Source organism: Cherax quadricarinatus, chromosome 15, assembly GCF_038502225.1.
Source record: "Cherax quadricarinatus isolate ZL_2023a chromosome 15, ASM3850222v1, whole genome shotgun sequence".
In the NCBI taxonomy this organism is placed as follows: Eukaryota; Metazoa; Arthropoda; class Malacostraca; order Decapoda; family Parastacidae; genus Cherax; species Cherax quadricarinatus.
Genome location: NC_091306.1, coordinates 4635791 through 4656943, shown reverse-complemented (window position 1 = coordinate 4656943; position 21153 = coordinate 4635791). Strand labels below are relative to the sequence as shown.

The 21153-nt window shown below is 43.7% G+C and overlaps 1 protein-coding gene across 1 annotated transcript in view; it reads right to left on the bottom strand.

Annotated features, from left to right (window-relative positions):
- LOC128692023 (uncharacterized) overlaps positions 1–21153 on the bottom strand; it is a 160461-nt gene that overhangs the window by 49877 nt on the left and 89431 nt on the right. The window contains exons 15-16 of the mRNA XM_070085369.1: positions 3502–3626; positions 3092–3275 (exon numbers count right to left, since the gene is read on the bottom strand). Coding sequence (XP_069941470.1) covers positions 3092–3275; positions 3502–3626 — 309 coding nt within the window. The remainder of the gene's footprint in view (positions 1–3091; positions 3276–3501; positions 3627–21153) is intronic.

The window sequence follows — 21153 nt, the reverse complement described above, 5'->3', positions numbered from 1 at the left end:
GTAACTGTTGTCAGTAACATTAGGCCTTAATTCTAAATATTTTACGGGTAGATAGGTGGAATGTAATTTTGGAAGAACTGGCATATGCCATAAATAATGAGAATTAAAAAAAATAGGTAAAATTTGCAAGAGAAAACATCATAAGTATGCGGACATACTTATGGTTACAATAGTTCATTACACAACAACACTGTGTTGATAAGATAAAATAAGATTTCGTTCGGATTTTTAACCCCGGAGGGTTAGCCACCCAGGATAACCCAAGAAAGTCAGTGCGTCATCGAGGACTGTCTAACTTATTTCCATTGGGGTCCTCAATCTTGTCCCCCAGGATGCGACCCACACCAGTCGACTAACACCCAGGTACCTATTTGCTGCTAGGTGGGCAGGATAACAGGTGTAAGGAAACGTGTCGAAATGTTTCCACCCGCCGGGAATCGAACCCGGGCCCTCCGTGTGTGAAGCGGGAGCTTTAGCCACCAGGCCACCGGGTCATCGAGTCATTTCTGTTGGCTTGATATTATGTGTGTAGCCGGGGCAGCAGTGACGTTAGATGGGAGGAGGGAAGGAAGGGTTACCTGGAGGTTACCTGGAGGTTATTCCGGGGATCAACGCCCCCGCGGCCCGGTCCATGACCAGACCTCCCGATGGATCAGGGCTTGATCAACTAGGCTGTTACTGCTGGCCGCACGCAGTCCAACGTACGAGCCACAGCCCGGCTGATCCGCCACTGACTTTAGGTATCTGCCCAGCTCTCTCTTGAAGGCCGCCAGGGGTAAATTTATTGGTAATTCACCTAATGCTTGATGGGAGGCTGTTGAAAAGTCTTGGGCCCCGGACACTTATGGTGTTTTCCCTTAGTGTACCAATGGGGCCCCTACTTTTTATTGGGGGCATTTTGCATCGCTTGCCCAGTCTTTTACTTTCGTAGGGAGTGTTTTCTGTGTGCAGATTTGGGACCATTCCTTCCAAGATTTTCCAAGTGTAGATTATGATATATCTCTCCCTCCTGCGTTCCAACGAGTACAAGTCAAGGGGAGATGGGAAGAAGAGAAAAGGAGGGAGAAGGAGGAAAGGAAGAAAGGGGAGGGAAGTGAGAGAGTGCAGAGAGGGAGCGTAGTGAATAAGGAACAAAGTTGGAGATTTTCTTGAATAACAAGCATAAATGTTAAATTAGACACATGTGCAACTCTTGGGTATCTTTATTGAGGAATCATTTCGCCACACAGTGGCTTCATCAGTCCATAACTCTTGGGCACGACCTACTTCCACATTGGACAAATGTGACACCACCTATGACTGCTGCACCTCTCCTGCCATACGGTTTATAAGCTACTTCTCCGCTCATCTGCCGTATTCTACTCAAGATTGATGGACTGACCACATCGACTCAAGGTTGAGGGACTGATTACCTCATTATCCTCCTGTTCTTCAAGTTTATCCTTTGTATGGACTGATGAAGCCACTGTGTGGCGAAACGTTTCCTCAATAAAGATACCCAAGAGTTGCACATGTGTCTAATTTAACAACGTGTCGGTTCTCTGAACCATTCATCTACAAGCAAGCATAAAGCTTGTACCGACACACTGCACTATTGCAAAGGTAATGTCAACAAGACTAAGAAACTGATCACATTATAAACGGTATATGATACCTACAAGTTAATAACGTAGAGGGGGCTGGGCTTGTGGGATATGGGATACTTTTCTCGAATTGATATACTGAAGACGCTGTGACGTAAGTGTAGAAGTCTTGAAGAGGAAACTGGATATGTATCTTCACGAGGTACCAGATCAACCAGGCTGTTAACCAGGCAAGCACCAGACGTGCCTTGCCCTAGACTGGACTCCGGGAGTAGAATACTCTCAGAACTCATAAAATGTATGGTAAAGATAAAGGGAGTCCTGACCTCTCCTGACACCCTAGCCTCGCCTGACACTGACACCGAGACCTCTCCTGACACCCTAGCCTCGCCTGACACTGATACCGAGACCTCTCCTGACACCCTAGCCTCGCCTGACACTGACACCGAGACCTCTCCTGACACCCTAGCCTCGCCTGACACTCTGACACCGCGACCTCTCCTGCCTCTCAAACCTTTCCTGTGACCGCAGTAAGACTAAATTTATACACCTTGACTACGATTACAGACAGGGCGGCATTAAGGCATGAGCTTAGGAGCTGCAGCCCGGGGCCCTCCACCAGCTGGAGGGCCCCCAAAGATTAGTGAAAGGTGTTCACAGTTACTGATGCAAGTTTAGAATTTTTTTTTCAACAAGTCGGCCGTCTCCCACCGAGGCAGGGTGACCCAAAAAGAAACAAATTCCCTAAAAGAAAATACCTTCATCATCATTCAACACTTTCACCACACTCACACATAATCACTGTTTTTGCAGAGGTGCCCAGATACAACGGTTTAGAAGTATATATATAAAGATATATAACATATCCCTCCAAACTGCCAATATCCCAAACCCCTCCTTTAAAGTTCAGGCATTGTACTTCCCATTTCCAGTGCTCATGTCCGGCTATATAAAAATAACCGGTTTCCCTGAATTCCTTCACTAAATATTACCCTGCTCACACTCCAACAGCTCGTCAGGTCCCAAAAACCATTCGTCTCCATTCACTCCTATCTAACACGCTCATGCACGCTTGCTGGAAGTCCAAGCCCCTCGCCCACAAAAACCTCCTTTACCCCTTCCCTCCAACCTTTTTGAGGACGACTCCTGCCCCGCCGTCCTTTCCCTACAGATTTAAATGCTCTCCATGTCATTCTACTTTGATCCATTCTCTCTAAATGGCCAAACCCCCTCAACAAACCCTCTTCGGCCCTCTGACTAATGCTTTTATTAACTCCACACCTTCTCCTAATTTCCACACTTCGGATTTTCTGCATAATATTTACACCACACATTGCCCTTAGACAGGACATCTCCACTGCCTCCAACCGCCTCCTCGCTGCAGCATTTACAACCCAAGCTTCACACCCATATAAGAGTGTTGGTACTACTATACTTTCATACATTCCCTTCTTTGCCTCCATTGATAATGTTTTTTGTCTCTACATATATCTCAACACACCACTCACCTTTTTTCCTCATCAATTCTATGGTTAACCTCATCCATATAAACACATCCGCTGACACATTAACTCCCAAATATTTGAAAACATTCACTTCTTCCATAATCCCTCTCTCCAATGTGATATCCAATTTTTCTTTATCTAAATCATTTGATACCCTCATCATCTTACTCTTATCTATGTTATTACTCTACGTATATGACGAACTGTTGACTCTTGTGATTACTTTTTTCGTTGTACAAATATCACTGGGGGCCTCATAGTGCCTGTAGCCCAGGGGCCTCATAGCACCTGTAGCCCAGAGGCCTCACAGTATCTGTAGCTCAGGGGCCTCACAATACCTGTAGCCCAAGGGCCTCACAGTACCTGTAGCCCAAGGGCCTCGCAATACCTGTAGCCCAAGGGCCTCATAGTACCTGTAGCCCAAGGGCCTCACAGTACCTGTAGCCCAAGGGCCTCACAGTACCTGTAGCCCAAGAGCCTCGCAGTACCTCTAGCCCAGGGGCCTCATAGTACCTGTAGCCCAGGGGCCTCATAGTACCTGTAGCCCAAGGGCCTCACAGTACCTGTAGCCAAAGGGCCTCACAGTACCTGTAGCCCAGGGGCCTCACAGTACCTGTAGCTCAGGGGCCTCACAGTACCTGTAGCCCAGGGGCCTACAAAATCCGGCTCTGGTTACAAACTGACTTTGTCGGGTTATCCTATGTTAAATATACATTTCAAGAACATTGCAAATATTTTTTCTGGGCCTAAACAATCTTAGCAGGCCGTGTCTACGGCCGCAAGGGGGGTAACTGTTGTTGTTCCGGCTGGTCGTGTGGTCCCACTCAAGTGTGGGTAACTTGAGGGGTGAGTGTTACCAGATGTACCACATGGTGTAGTAATGGTGAGTCATTATCGTGAGTCATTAACAAAACGCTGCCTGCTCGTTCAGGTAGCGATACTAGACAAGGAACTGCTTTTAACTCTCGAAAACAGTGGCCATCAACACTGACTACAGATGACCTATTCAACTGACCATCATGCCACTCCATCCTGTCTGTTTTACATATAATATCGTATCACATGTGTTATGTGTTAACATTTTGACTGATTAATGGGATTTAATGCTTATCAACTACATGAGGGTCCTTAAGATTGACTGTAACCAGTCAAGAACACTTATTTCTCTGAAATAGGCATCAATTTCTCAGTGTATATACACCGAAATATACATGTCGCGGTGTATAATTTTGCATATTAACATTTGTTATGCAAATATTGTCCGCTACGATATGTTTAACTAATCCTGCCATTTTAAAACAAGTTCGATTAGTTTAATATGCTCATTATTATTATTATTATTATTATTATTATTATTATTATTATTATTATTATTATTATTATTATTATTAATTATTATTATTATTATTATTATTATTATTATTATTATTATTATTATTATTAATTATTATTATTATTATTATTATTATTATTATTATTATTATTATTATTATTATTATTATTATTATTATTATTATCAAAACCAAGCATTAAACCCACCAGGGTCATACAGCGTTGTATATGCTCAATAATAACCCACTTGGAGACAGAAATACAGAAGATTAATTAACCATATCACGGGCGGGGATAGAACCCGTGATCAGAGTCTCAAAACACCAGACCGTCTCGTTAGCCACTGGACCACTGGAGTTTTGAGACTCTGATCGTGGGTTCTATCTCCACCCGTGGTATGGTTTGTTTGCAATCGTGTCATTACGATTTCGTGAGTCAAGATTAATTAGTGTGTATTTCACTCCCCTTCTGTGATCCTCCTCGCTTAGTTCAATATTTTTATTATTCACCCCATACCCATGGTGTGGGAGGTAGTCACACCATACCCATGGTGTGGGAGGTAGTCGCACCATACCCATGGTGTGGGAGGTAGTCACACCATACCCATGGTGTGGGAGGTAGTCACACCATACCCATGGTGTGGGAGGTAGTCGCACCATACCCATGGTGTGGGAGGTAGTCACACCATACCCATGGTGTGGGAGGTAGTCACACCATACCCATGGTGTGGGTTACCTGGAGGTTATTACCTGGAGGTTATTCCGGGGATCAACGCCCCCGCTGCCCGGTCCACGACCAGGCCTCCCGATGGATCAGGGCCTGATCAACTAGGCTGTTACTGCTGGCCGCACGCAGTCCGACGTACGAGCCACAGCCCGGCTGATCCGGCACTGACTTTAGGTATCTGTCCAGCTCTCTCTTGAAGGCAGCCAGGGGTTTATTGGCAATTCCCCTAATGCTTGATGGGAGGCTGTTGAACAGTTTTGGGCCCCGGACACTTATGGTGTTTTCTCTTAGTGTACCAATGGCGCCCCTACTTTTTATTGGCGGCATTTTGCATCGCCTGCCCAGTCTTTTACTTTCGTAGGGAGTGATTTCTGTGTGCAGATTTGGGACCATTCCTTCCAAGATTTTCCAAGTGTAGATTATGATATATCTCTCCCTCCTGCGTTCCAACGAGTACAAGTCAAGTGCTTTCAAGCGTTCCCAGTAGTTAAGGTGCTTGACAGAACTTATACGTGCAGTAAAGGATCTCTGTACACTCTCTAGATCTGCGATTTCACCTGCTTTGTATGGAGATGTTAATGTACAGCAGTATTCCAGCCTAGAGAGAACAAGTGATTTGAAAAGGATCATCATGGGCTTGGCATCTCTCGTTTTGAAAGTTCTCATTATCCATCCTATCATTTTCTTTGTACGTGCGATCGTGGCACTGTTGTGATCCTTAAAAGTGAGATCCTCAGACATTACTACTCCCAGGTCCCTTACATTATTTTTCCGCTCTATTGTATGGCCGGAGTCAGTAGTATACTCTGTTCTAGTTATTATCTCCTCCAGTTTTCCATAACGGAGTAGTTGGAATTTGTCCTCATTGAACATCATATTGTTTACCGTTGCCCACTGGAAAACTTTGTTTATATCTTCTTGGAGGTTAACCGCGTCCTCAGCAGATGACAGCCTCATGCAGATCCTAGTATCATCCGCAAAGGATGATACGGTGCTGTGGTGTATATCTCTGTTTATGTCTGATATGAGGATAAGGAATAAGATGGGGGCGAGTAGTGTGCCTTGTGGAACAGAGCTCTTCACTATGGCAGCCTCCGATTTAACTCTGTTGACCACTACTCTTTGTGTTCGATTTGTTAGGAAGTTGAAGATCCATCTCCCCACTTTCCCAGTTATTCCTTTAGCACGTATTTTATGGGCTATTACACCATGATCGCATTTGTCAAATGCTTTTGCAAAGTCTGTGTATATTACATCTGCATTCTGATTTTCTTCCAGTGCATCCAAGGCCATGTCATAGTGATCCAGTAGTTGTGAGAGGCAGGAGCGACCTGCCCTGAACCCATGTTGCCCTGGATTGTGCAGATTTTGGGAATCCAGGTGATTTGCAATCCTGCTTCTTAGCACTCTTTCAAAGATTTTTATGATGTGGGACGTCAGAGCTATTGGTCTATAGTTCTTAGCTAATGCTTTGCTGCCACCTTTATGGAGCGGGGCTATATCCGTTGTTTTAAGTGACTGTGGAATCTCACCCATGTCCAAGCTCCTCCTCCATAGTGTACTTAGGGCACGCGAGAGGGGTTTCTTGCAGTTCTTAATGAAAACAGAGTTCCACGAGTCTGGGCCCGGGGCTGAGTGCATAGGCATGTTGTCAATGGCTTTTTCGAAATCTATCGGAGTTAGGGTAATGTCGGAAATCTGGCATACATTTATGGAGTTTTGAGGCTCATTCATGAAGAAATCATTTGGGTCGTCGATCCTCAGACCGATTAGTGGTTCACTAAACACAGAGTCGTACTGGGATTTCAATATTTCACTCATTTCCTTGTTGTCGTCTGTGTAAGTCCCATCCTGTCTGAGTAAGGGCCCGATACTAGATGTGGTATTTGCCTTGTTTTTGGCATATGAAAAGAAATATTTGGAATTTCTTTCAATTTCACTAATAGCTTTAAGCTCCTCCTGCCTCTCCTGGTTCCTGTAAGAGTCATTTAGCTTAAGTTCGATAGTTTCCACTTCCCTGGTCAGCGCCTCCTTTCGTGTATCAGATATTCTAGCACTCCTGAGGAGCTCAGTGACTCTTCGTCGTCTTCTGTAGAGGGAGCGTCTTTTTCTCTCCAGTTTACTCCTGCTCTTCTTCTTTCTTAGGGGAATATGCCTAGAACATGCTTCGGCTACCAGGAAGTTGATCCTTTCAAGGCACTGGTTTGGGTCCATGTCATTTAAGACATCTTCCCAACATGTTTCGTTTAGGACATGGTTTACCTGGTCCCAGTTGATGTTCTTGTTGTTGAAATTGTATTTTGTGAAGACACCTTCACCGGTACATGCATTCTGCTGTTCAGGACCCCTATGCATGTACGTCTGGACTTCGATTAGATTGTGATCGGAATTAGTTGTTTTTGATATTCTTATGTCTCTTATCAGGTCCTCATTATTTGTGAAGATAAGGTCAAGTGTGTTTTCTAGTCTTGTTGGCTCCACTATCTGCTGGCTTAAGGTGTGTTTTTCGCAGAGACTTAGTAGCTCATGTGTGTGAGACCTTTCATCTGCGCTACCTCCGGGGATTGTTTCAGCTATAACATTATTTGCTACATTTTTCCATTTTGTATGCCTTAGGTTGAAATCACCAAGCAGTAAGATGTTTGGGGATGGAGCTGGAAGGTTTTCCAAGCAGTAATCGATTTTCAGTAGCTGTTCCTTGAACTGTTGGGAGGTTGTATCTGGTTGTATCTGGTGGGAGGTAGTCGCACCATACCCATGGTGTGGGAGGTAGTCAAAAGGATTACAAGGGCATATAATAGATCCACAGACTGAACATCAAAGTTCTGATAGCTAAACAAGTGACAGTAGTAACGATCTAGTTACGTATTTATATATCTGTTTACAACTGTAATGAGACCACTGTACGGGTGGGGATTAAACTCGCGGCAAGTAAGTCGTAAAACTCCAGGCCAGCGCGTAATGAATTGTTAATTCAGACACGAATTAAAGATCACTCGGAAACCCTGTCCAAGCAATACAGGTGGATAGTTAATGTATAAGTGCATGATACAATACGAGAACAAGTCACACTGGAGAGAGAAGTTAGATGAAGCTCAAGGTCGTCCATGCTACATTAGTGCTCCGTCAGGAGCTTGGTATACATGTGGTAAATGGGGAAAGGATTCAGGAACCAGCCAGCAGGAACAGCCAGTAGAGCTGTGTAGTTGATGGTTAAGACACAGGTGCAACAGTTAGGTATCTTTATTGTTGAAAAGTGTTGCCTACACAGTAGGTTTCTTCAGTCAGATATAGAGGCAGCAGGTGTAGGAGTGAAGTGAAGATGATATAATCACTCCATCAGCCTTGGAGATATGAGGTGGTCAGTCCGTCAGCCTAGAGAAGAGTTCAGCTCCCTCGTCTGGAACGATATGAAGCTGAAGCATGAGAATGGAATCTTAAGACTCCAGTCTGAGGGACTGACAACCTCGTATCTCCAAGATTGATGGACTGATCACATCATCTTAATTTCACTTCTATATCTGTTGCAATAGTATTTGACTGAAGAAGCCTACTGTGTAGGCGAAACGTCTCAACAATAAAGATACCCAACTGTTGCACAGCTCTCTTCAGGAGGATTTATTTCGTTGCATAGTTTACAATGTGTAATTACAATTTTTAATTTGCTAATACAAAGAAAGTCTGTATTTTACAACATTATCAGAACAATTGTGTAGTCTTGGATCAGTGGAAAGCAACGTACAAACAGGGTACGAAACCAAGCCTAGAGGAAAGCAGTCTCGAAGGAATAAATGTATAGGGGGGGATGGAGAGTTTTGTGTGGTGAGATGACGACGCTGCGGCGAGACTCCTGGTATCGATCTGCGACCTCAGGACCCGTGAGCCACACACACTGCTGGAGGACTCACGGGCGAGTACAGAAGAGTGCTATACCAAGAACTAGGTCAGTCTTCCTGCTGTTGCAACGCATTCCTTTTGCAAACGAGATCAGAAGAGCGTGTCTACTGCCACTGCTACTACTGCTACTACTAGTAGTGGTAGTTTTACTGCTAGCAGTGGTAGTTTTACTACTAGCAATAGTAGTTTTACTGCTACGACTACTACAACTATTACTATTACTACTGCTAGTAGTAATAGTACTTCTACTGCTACTAGTATGTTCTAGAAGTAGTAGCAGTAGTAGTATATACACCTACAACCCTTTTCTACCCATAGTATATACAGACGACGTTTTTCTACCTATACACATGCACACACACACACACACACACACACACACACACACACACACACACACACACACACACACACACACACACACACACACACACACACACACACACACACTGACGTGTATAGTAAGCAAAGTCATGGGTAAGATTATCAGGAGGAGAGTGGTGGAGCACCTGGAACGGAACAAGATTATAAACGATAACCAGCACGGATTCATGGAAGGCAAATCCTGTGTCACAAACCTTCTGGAGTTCTATGACAAAGTTACAGAAGTGCGACACGAGAGAGAGGGGTGGGTTGATTGCATTTTCTTGGACTGCAAGAAGGCCTTCGACACAGTTCCTCACGAGAGACTAGTGCAGAAACTAGAGGATCAGGCGCGTATAACAGGAAGGACACTGTAATGGATCAGAGAATACCTGACAGGGAGGCAACAACGAGTCATGGTACGTGATGAGGTACCACAGTGGGCACCTGTGACGAGCGGGGTCCCACAGGGGTCGATCTTAGGACCAGTGCTATTTCTGGTATATGTGAATGACATGATGGAAGGGATAGACTCAGAGGTGTCCCTGTTCGCAGATGATGTGAAGTTAATGAGAATTAAATCAGATAAGGACCAGGCAGGACTTCAAAGAGACCTGGACAGGCTGGACACGTGGTCCAGCAACTGGCTTCTTGAATTCAACCCTGCCAAGTGCAAAGTTATGAAGCTCGGAGAAGGGCAAAGAAGACCGCAGACAGAGTATAGACTAGGTGTCTCGACCCCTGCAACCACAATTAGGTAAGTACACACACACATAAAACCTTTACAACCCTTTTATCTTTCTCTTCCTCTCTTTATATATGTATATATATATATATATATATATATATATATATATATATATATATATATATATATATATATATATATATATATATATATATATATATATATATATAATGTCGTGCCGAATAGGCAGAACTTGCGATCTTGGCTTAAATAGCAATGCTCATCTTGCCATATAGGACAAGTGAAAATTTGTGTATGCAATAATTTCGCCAAAATCATTCTGAACCTAATGAAAAAAATATATTTGATTGTGTTTGTTTAGTATTAAATTACTGTAAACAAATCTAAAATACATTTAGTTGGGTTAGGGTAAAATAAATTACTCTTGTTATAATAAGGTTAGGTAAGTTTTCTAAGATTCTTTTGGTGCAAAATTAAAAATTTTTACATTAACATTAATGAAAAAAATATATCTTTAAACGTATCAGAGAAAATTTCAGAAAGGACTTAATTTGAAATGAGTTCTTGCTAATTGACCAGTTTTACATATTCGGCACGACATATATATATATATATATATATATATATGTATGTATATATACATATATATATATATATATATATATATATATATATATATATATATATATATATATATATATATATATATATATATATATATATATATATATATATGAATCACATCAATACAAAGACCACGCCTCACAACACAAAGACCACCCCTCACAACACAAAGACCACGCCTCACAACACAAAGACCACGCCTCACAACACAAAGACCACGCCTCACAACACAAAGACCACCCCTCACAACACAAAGACCACGCCTCACAACACAAAGACCACGCCTCACAATACAAAGACCACCCATCACAACACAAAGACCACGCCTCACAACACAAAGACCACGCCTCACAACACAAAGACCACGCCTCACAACACAAAGACCACCCCTCACAACACAAAGACCACGCCTCACAACACAAAGACCACCCCTCACAATACAAAGACCACCCCTCACAATACAAAGACCACCCATCACAACACAAGACCACCCCTCACAACACAAAGACCACGCCTCACAACACAAAGACCACCCCTCACAACACAAAGACCACGCCTCACAACACAAAGACCACCCCTCACAATACAAAGACCACCCATCACAACACAAAGACCACGCCTTACAACACAAAGACCACGCCTCACAATACAAAGACCACCCATCACAACACAAAGACCACGCCTCACAACACAAAGACCACGCCTCACAACACAAAGACCACGCCTCACAACACAAAGACCACCCCTCACAACACAAAGACCACGCCTCACAACACAAAGACCACCCCTCACAATACAAAGACCACCCCTCACAATACAAAGACCACCCATCACAACACAAGACCACCCCTCACAACACAAAGACCACGCCTCACAACACAAAGACCACCCCTCACAACACAAAGACCACGCCTCACAACACAAAGACCACCCCTCACAATACAAAGACCACCCATCACAACACAAAGACCACGCCTCACAACACAAAGACCACGCCTCACAATACAAAGACCACCCCTCACAACACAAAGACCACGCCTCACAACACAAAGACCACCCCTCACAACACAAAGACCACGCCTCACAATACAAAGACCACCCATCACAACACAAAGACCACGCCTCACAACACAAAGACCACCCCTCACAACACAAAGACCACCCACCCCTCACTACACAAAGACCACGCCTCACAACACAAAGACCACGCCTCACAACACAAAGACCACGCCTCACAACACAAAGACCACGCCTCACAACACAAAGACCACGCCTCACAACACAAAGACCACGACCACGCCTCACAACACAAAGACCACGCCTCACAACACAAAGACCACCCCTCACAACACAAAGACCACGCCTCACAACACAAAGACCACGCCTCACAACACAAAGACCACCCCTCACAACACAAAGACCACGCCTCACAACACAAAGACCACGCCTCACAACACAAAGACCACACCACAAAGACCACCCCTCACAACACAAAGACCACGCCTCACAACACAAAGACCACGCCTCACAACACAAAGACCACGCCTCACAACACAAAGACCACGCCTCACAACACAAAGACCACGCCTCACAACACAAAGACCACCCCTCACAACACAAAGACCACCCCTCACAACACAAAGACCACGCCTCACAACACAAAGACCACGCCTCACAACACAAAGACCACGCCTCACAACACAAAGACCACCCCTCACAACACAAAGACCACCCCTCACAACACAAAGACCACCCCTCACAACACAAAGACCACCCCTCACAACACAAAGACCACGCCTCACAACACAAAGACCACGCCTCACAACACAAGTACCACCCCTCACAACACAAATACCACCCCTCATAACACAAGTACCACCCCTCACAACACAAGTGCCACCCCTCATAACACAAGTACCACCCCTCACAACACAAGTACCACCCTCACAACACAAGTACCACCCTCACAACACAAGTACCACCCTCACAATACAAAGACCACGCCTCACAACACAAAGACTACCCCTCACAACACAAAGACCACGCCTCACAACACAAAGACCACGCCTCACAACACAAAGACCACGCCTCACAACACAAAGACCACCCCTCACAACACAAAGACCACCCCTCACAACACAAAGACCACGCCTCACAACACAAAGACCACGCCTCACAACAAAGTATGGTTGTATGATTACTATACAGGTATAGTGTACAATGTACATGACTGGTTCATAGAACCGACCAGTTAATAAATTAGACAATGGTGCAACACTTGGGTATCTATACCGTGCAAACGTCTCGACAGTCAGTACAGAGAAGAACAGTTGAAGTCCAGAAGGAGTTCGAGGTTGTCTTCAAGAGAGAGCTGGATAGATACCTAAAGTCAGTGCCAGATCAGCCGGGCTGTGGTTCGTACGTTGGACTACGTGCGGCCAGCAGTGGCAGCCTGGTTGATCAGTCCCTGGTCTACCAGGAGGCCTAGTCATGGACCGGGCCGCGGGGGCGTTGATCCCCGGAATGCCCTCCAGATAAACTTCAGGAGGTAATCAGTCCCTCGGTCTGGAGTCGATGTGTTCAGTCCATCAGTCTTGAGAAATGTACATCCATATGGCCGCATGCAGCAGTGGTAATCTATAACAATTGTACATTAATTCCCCTTTTGCGGATTTTGAACTGTTGGTAAATTGCATCTGGAAGTTCATGTACAAGTACGATAACTAGATATAGATTTTTTTTTTCATTTCTAACCACCCAAACTTCAACTATATCATTCGTGGTGTTATGTAAATCTGTGCATGTTGGTGACTGTTTAAATATGTACAGACTATTTTTCCAGTCGTGTCTTGGTAAAACTGTTCTCAGGGATCCGTATTTCATTGTTTAAGTAGGCCCTTACCTGGGTCCTCGCAACACCTCCAAACATTGTACTCAACTCACTGCAGAGACCGCAGTTGAAAGTGTTTTGTTGTTACTTACCTACCTGGAGTCTACCTGGAGGGTATTCCGGGATTCAACGCTCCCGCGGCCCCGTCCACGACCAGGCCTCCCGGTGGATCAGAGTCTGATCAACGAGGCTGTTACTGCTGGCCGCACGTAGTCCAACGTACGAACCACAGACCAGCTGATCCGGCACCGACTTTAAGTATCTGTCCAGCTTCCTCTTGAAGACAGCCATGGGCCTATTGGTAATTCCCCTTATGCATGGTGGGAGGCTGCTGAACAGTCTTGGGGCCCGGACACGTATAGTGTTTTCTCTTAGTGTACCAATGGCGCCCTTACTTTCCATTGGGGGTATTTTGCACCGCCTGCCCAGTCTCTTACTTTCGTAGGGAGTGATTTCTGTGTCCAGATTCGGGACCATTCCTTCTAGGATTTTCTAAATGTGCATTATGACATTTCTCTCGCCTGCGTTCCTGCGAGTACAAGTGCTTCCAAGAGTTCCCAGTATTTGAGGTGTTTGATGGAACTTATATGTGCAGTAAAGGTTCTCTATACACTCTCTAGATCTGAAATTTCACCTACTTTGAACGGAGATGTTAATGTACAGGTTTGAGACCTTGAATGTTTGCGAAGACAGATTATTTTGTGTTGGACAGAACATTGCATCAGTTCCTTTTATGCTACACTTACTTCCATCAGTTCCTTTTATCCTACACTTACTTCCATCAGTTACTTTTATCCTACACTTACTTCCATCAGTTACTTTTATCCTACACTTACTTCCATCAGTTACTTTTATCCTACACTTACTTCCATCAGTTACTTTTATCCTACACTTGCATCAGTTACTTTTATCCTACACTTACTTCCATCAGTTACTTTTATCCTACACTTACTTCCATCAGTTCCTTTTATCCTACACTTACTTCAATCAGTTACTTTTATCCTACACTTGCATCAGTTACTTTTATCCTACACTTACTTCCATCAGTTACTTTTATCCTACACTTACTTCCATCAGTTCCTTTTATCCTACACTTACTTCCATCAGTTACTTTTATCCTACACTTGCATCAGTTACTTTTATCCTACACTTACTTCCATCAGTTACTTTTATCCTACACTTGCATCAGTTACTTTTATCCTACACTTACTTCCATTACATCCTACACTTCCAGTTTTTTATCCTACACTTACTTCCATCAGTTACCTTTTTCCATCAGTTCCTATCACACTTACTTCCATCAGTTACTTTTATCCTACACTTGCTCAGTTACTTTTATCCTATCATCAGTTACTTTTATCCTACACTTACTTCCATCAGTTACTTTTATCCTACACTTACTTACTTTTATCCTACACTTGCATCAGTTACTTTTATCCTACACTTACTTCCATCAGTTACTTTTATCCTACACTTACTTCCATCAGTTCCTTTTATCCTACACTTACTTCAATCAGTTACTTTTATCCTACACTTGCATCAGTTACTTTTATCCTACACTTACTTCCATCAGTTACTTTTATCCTACACTTACTTCCATCAGTTACTTTTATCCTACACTTACTTCCATCAGTTACTTTTATCCTACACTTACTTCCATCAGTTACTTTTATCCTACACTTACTTCCATCAGTTACTTTTATCCTACACTTACTTCCATCAGTTACTTTTATCCTACACTTACTTCCATCAGTTACTTTTATCCTACACTTACTTCCATCAGTTACTTTTATCCTACACTTACTTCCATCAGTTCCTTTTATCCTACACTTACTTCCATCAGTTACTTTTATCCTACACTTACTTCCATCAGTTACTTTTATCCTACACTTACTTCCATCAGTTACTTTTATCCTACACTTACTTCCATCAGTTACTTTTATCCTACACTTACTTCCATCAGTTACTTTTATCCTACACTTACTTCCATCAGTTACTTTTATCCTACACTTACTTCCATCAGTTACTTTTATCCTACACTTACTTCCATCAGTTACTTTTATCCTACACTTACTTCCATCAGTTACTTTTATCCTACACTTACTTCCATCAGTTACTTTTATCCTACACTTGCATCAGTTACTTTTATCCTACACTTACTTCCATCAGTTCCTTTTATCCTACACTTACTTCCATCAGTTACTTTTATCCTACACTTACTTCCATCAGTTACTTTTATCCTACACTTACTTCCATCAGTTACTTTTATCCTACACTTACTTGCATCAGTTACTTTTATCCTACACTTGCATCAGTTACTTTTATCCTACACTTACTTCCATCAGTTACTTTTATCCTACACTTACTTCCATCAGTTACTTTTATCCTACACTTGCATCAGTTACTTTTATCCTACACTTACTTCCATCAGTTCCTTTTATCCTACACTTACTTCCATCAGTTACTTTTATCCTACACTTGCATCAGTTACTTTTATCCTACACTTACTTCCATCAGTTCCTTTTATCCTACACTTACTTCCATCAGTTACTTTTATCCTACACTTACTTCCATCAGTTACTTTTATCCTACACTTACTGCCATCAGTTACTTTTATCCTACACTTACTTCCATCAGTTACTTTTATCCTACACTTGAATCAGTTACTTTTATCCTAAACTTCCATCAGTTCCTTTTATCCTACACTTACTTCCATCAGTTGCTTTTATCCTACACTTGCATCAGTTACTTTTATCCTACACTTACTTCCATCAGTTCCTTTTATCCTACACTTACTTCCATCAGTTACTTTTATCCTACACTTACTTCCATCAGTTACTTTTATCCTACACTTACTTCCATCAGTTACTTTTATCCTACACTTACTTCCATCAGTTACTTTTATCCTACACTTACTTCCATCAGTTACTTTTATCCTACACTTACTTCCATCAGTTACTTTTATCCTACACTTACTTCCATCAGTTACTTTTATCCTACACTTACTTCCATCAGTTACTTTTATCCTACACTTACTTCCATCAGTTACTTTTATCCTACACTTACTTCCATCAGTTACTTTTATCCTACACTTACTTTCATCAGTTACTTTTATCCTACACTTACTTCCATCAGTTGCTTTTATCCTGCACTTACTTCCATCAGTTACTTTTATCCTACACTTACTTCCATCAGTTACTTTTATCCTACACTTGCTTCCATCAGTTCCTTTTATCCTACACTTACTTCCATCAGTTACTTTTATCCTACACTTACTTCCATCAGTTACTTTTATCCTACACTTACTTCCATCAGTTCCTTTTATCCTACACTTACTTCCATCAGTTACTTTTATCCTACACTTACTTCCATCAGTTCCTTTTATCCTACACTTACTTCCATCAGTTACTTTTATCCTACACTTACTTCCATCAGTTACTTTTATCCTACACTTACTTCCATCAGTTACTTTTATCCTACACTTACTTCCATCAGTTACCTTTATCCTACACTTACTTCCATCAGTTACTTTTATCCTACACTTACTTCCATCAGTTACTTTTATCCTACACTTACTTCCATCAGTTACTTTTATCCTACACTTACTTCCATCAGTTACTTTTATCCTACACTTACTTCCATCAGTTACTTTTATCCTACACTTACTTCCATCAGTTACTTTTATCCTACACTTACTTCCATTAGTTACTTTTATCCTACACTTACTTCCATCAGTTCCTTTTATCCTACACTTACTTCCATCAGTTACTTTTATCCTACACTTACTTCCATCAGTTACTTTTATCCTACACTTGCATCAGTTACTTTTATCCTACACTTACTTCCATCAGTTACTTTTATCCTACACTTACTTCCATCAGTTACTTTTATCCTACACTTACTTCCATCAGTTACTTTTATCCTACACTTACTTCCATCAGTTACTTTTATCCTACACTTACTTCCATCAGTTCCTTTTATCCTACACTTACTTCCATCAGTTACTTTTATCCTACACTTACTTCCATCAGTTACTTTTATCCTACACTTGCATCAGTTACTTTTATCCTACACTTACTTCCATCAGTTACTTTTATCCTACACTTACTTCCATCAGTTACTTTTATCCTACACTTACTTCCATCAGTTACTTTTATCCTACACTTACTTCCATCAGTTACTTTTATCCTACACTTACTTCCATCAGTTCCTTTTATCCTACACTTACTTCCATCAGTTACTTTTATCCTACACTTACTTCCATCAGTTACTTTTATCCTACACTTGCATCAGTTACTTTTATCCTACACTTACTTCCATCAGTTACTTTTATCCTACACTTACTTCCATCAGTTCCTTTTATCCTACACTTGCATCAGTTACTTTTATCCTACACTTACTTCCATCAGTTACTTTTATCCTACACTTACTTCCATCAGTTTTTTTTGCTACACTTGCATCAGTTATTTTAAATAAAGTAGTGAGAGACACTTGCAATAAAGAAACTTTTATGTAAGCAAAGTTGCACTTACTTAAGAGAACATTAATATGTAACGCATCATGCTAGTAGACGTCAGGAGCGTAGAGACGGTGTGAGCACGCACACTGCCAAGCCTTGTTTCCCTGGGGTGAGGAAGGGTGCCCTGACATACCCTAGTAACCTCGTGGGGTGAGGAAAGGTACCCTGACGTACCCTAGTAACCTCGTGGGGTGGGGAAAGGTACCTTGACGAGCCCTAGTAACCTCGTGGGGTTAGGAAAGGTTCCCTGACGTACCCTAGTAACCTCGTGGGGTGAGGGGCAAGGGGACAAACTTGTCTGGAGGAGACTTAGCGACCTCGTGGCCTCTGAGTGGCCTCGGGTTGACATAATGGGGACAGAGTGACGCTCACCAGAACATCATGTGTGTCACACGATGCAATAACAACACTACACACTACCTACACCACACACTACCTACACCACACACTACCTACACCACACACTACCTACACCACACACTACCTACACCACACACTACCTACACCACACACTACCTACACCACACACTACCTACACCACACACTACCTACACCACACACTATCTACACCACACACTACCTACACCACACACTACCTACACCACACACTACCTGCACCACACACTACCTGCACCACACACTACCTACACCACACACTACACTACCTACACCACACACTACCTACACCACACACTACCTGCACCACACACTACCTACACCACGCACTACCTGCACCACACACTACCTGCACCACACACTACCTACACCACACACTACCTGCACCACACACTACCTACACCACACACTACCTGCACCACACACTACCTACACCACACACACTGCCTACACCACACACTACCTACACCATACACTATCTACACCACACACTACCTGCACCACACACTACCTACACCACACACACTGCCTACACCACACACTACCTACACCATACACTATCTACACCACACACTACCTGCACCACACACTACCTACACCACACACTACACTACCTACACCACACACTACCTACACCACACACTACCTGCACCACACACTACCTACACCACGCACTACCTGCACCACACACTACCTGCACCACACACTACCTACACCACACACTACCTGCACCACACACTACCTACACCACACACTACCTGCACCACACACTACCTGCACCACACACTACCTGCACCACACACTACCTACACCACACACTACCTGCACCACACACTACCTGCACCACACACTACCTACACCACACACTACCTACACCACACACTACCTACACCACACACTACCTACACCACACACTACCTGCACCACACACTACCTGCACCACACAATACCTACACCACACACTACCTGCACCACACACTACCTACACCACACACTACCTACACCACACACTACCTACACCACACACTACCTACACCACACACCACCTACACCACGCACTACCTACACCACACACCACCTACACCACACACTACTTACATCACACACTACCACACACTACCTACACCACACACTACCTGCACCACACACCACCTACACCACACACTACCTGCACCACACACTACCTTCACCACACACCACCTACACCACACACTACCTGCACCACACAATACCTACACCACACACTACTTACACCACACACTACTTACACCACACACTATCTGCACCACACACTACCTACACCACACACTACCTACACCACACTACCTACACCACACACTACCTGCACCACACACTACCTACACCACACTACCTACACCACACACTACCTGCACCACACACTACCTACACCACACACTACCTACACCACACACTACCTACACCACACACTACCTACACCACACACTACCTACACCACACACTACCTACACCACACACTACCTACACCACACACTACCTACACCACACACTACCTACACCACACACTACCTACACCACACACTACCTACACCACACACTACCTACACCACACACTACCTACACCACACACTACCTACACCACACACTACCTACACCACACACTACCTACACCACACACTACCTACACACACACCTACACCACACACTACCTACACCACACACTACCTACATCACACACTATCTACACCACACACTACCTGCACCACACACTACCTGCACCACACACTACCTGCACCACACACTACCTACACCACACACTACCTGCACCACACACTACCTACACCACACACTACCTACACCACACACTACCTGCACCACACACTACCTGCACCACACACTACCTGCACCACACACACTACCTACACCACACACTACCTGCACCACACACTACCTACACCACACACTACCTACACCACACACTACCTACACACACTACCTACACCACGCACTACCTACACCACACACTACCTGCACCACACACTACCTGCACCACACACTACCTACACCACACACTACCTCCACCACACACTACCTGCACCACACACTACCTACACCACACACTACCTACACCACACACTACCTACACCACACACTACCTACACCACACACTACCTACACCACACACTACCTACACCACACACTACCTGCACCACACACTACCTGCACCACACACTACCTGCACCACACACTACCTACACCACACACTACCTACACCACACACTACCTGCACCACACACTACCTGCACCACACACTACCTGCACCACACACTACCTGCACCACACACTACCTACACCACACACTACCTACACCACACACTACCTACACCACACACTACCTACACCACACACTACCTACACCACACACTACCTCCACCACACACTACCTGCACCACACACTACCTGCACCACACACACTACCTACACCACACACTACCTGCACCATACACTACCTACACCACACACTACCTACACCACACACTACCTACACACACTACCTACACCACGCACTACCTACACCACACACTACCCGCACCACTACACACTACCCGCACCACTACACACTACCCGCA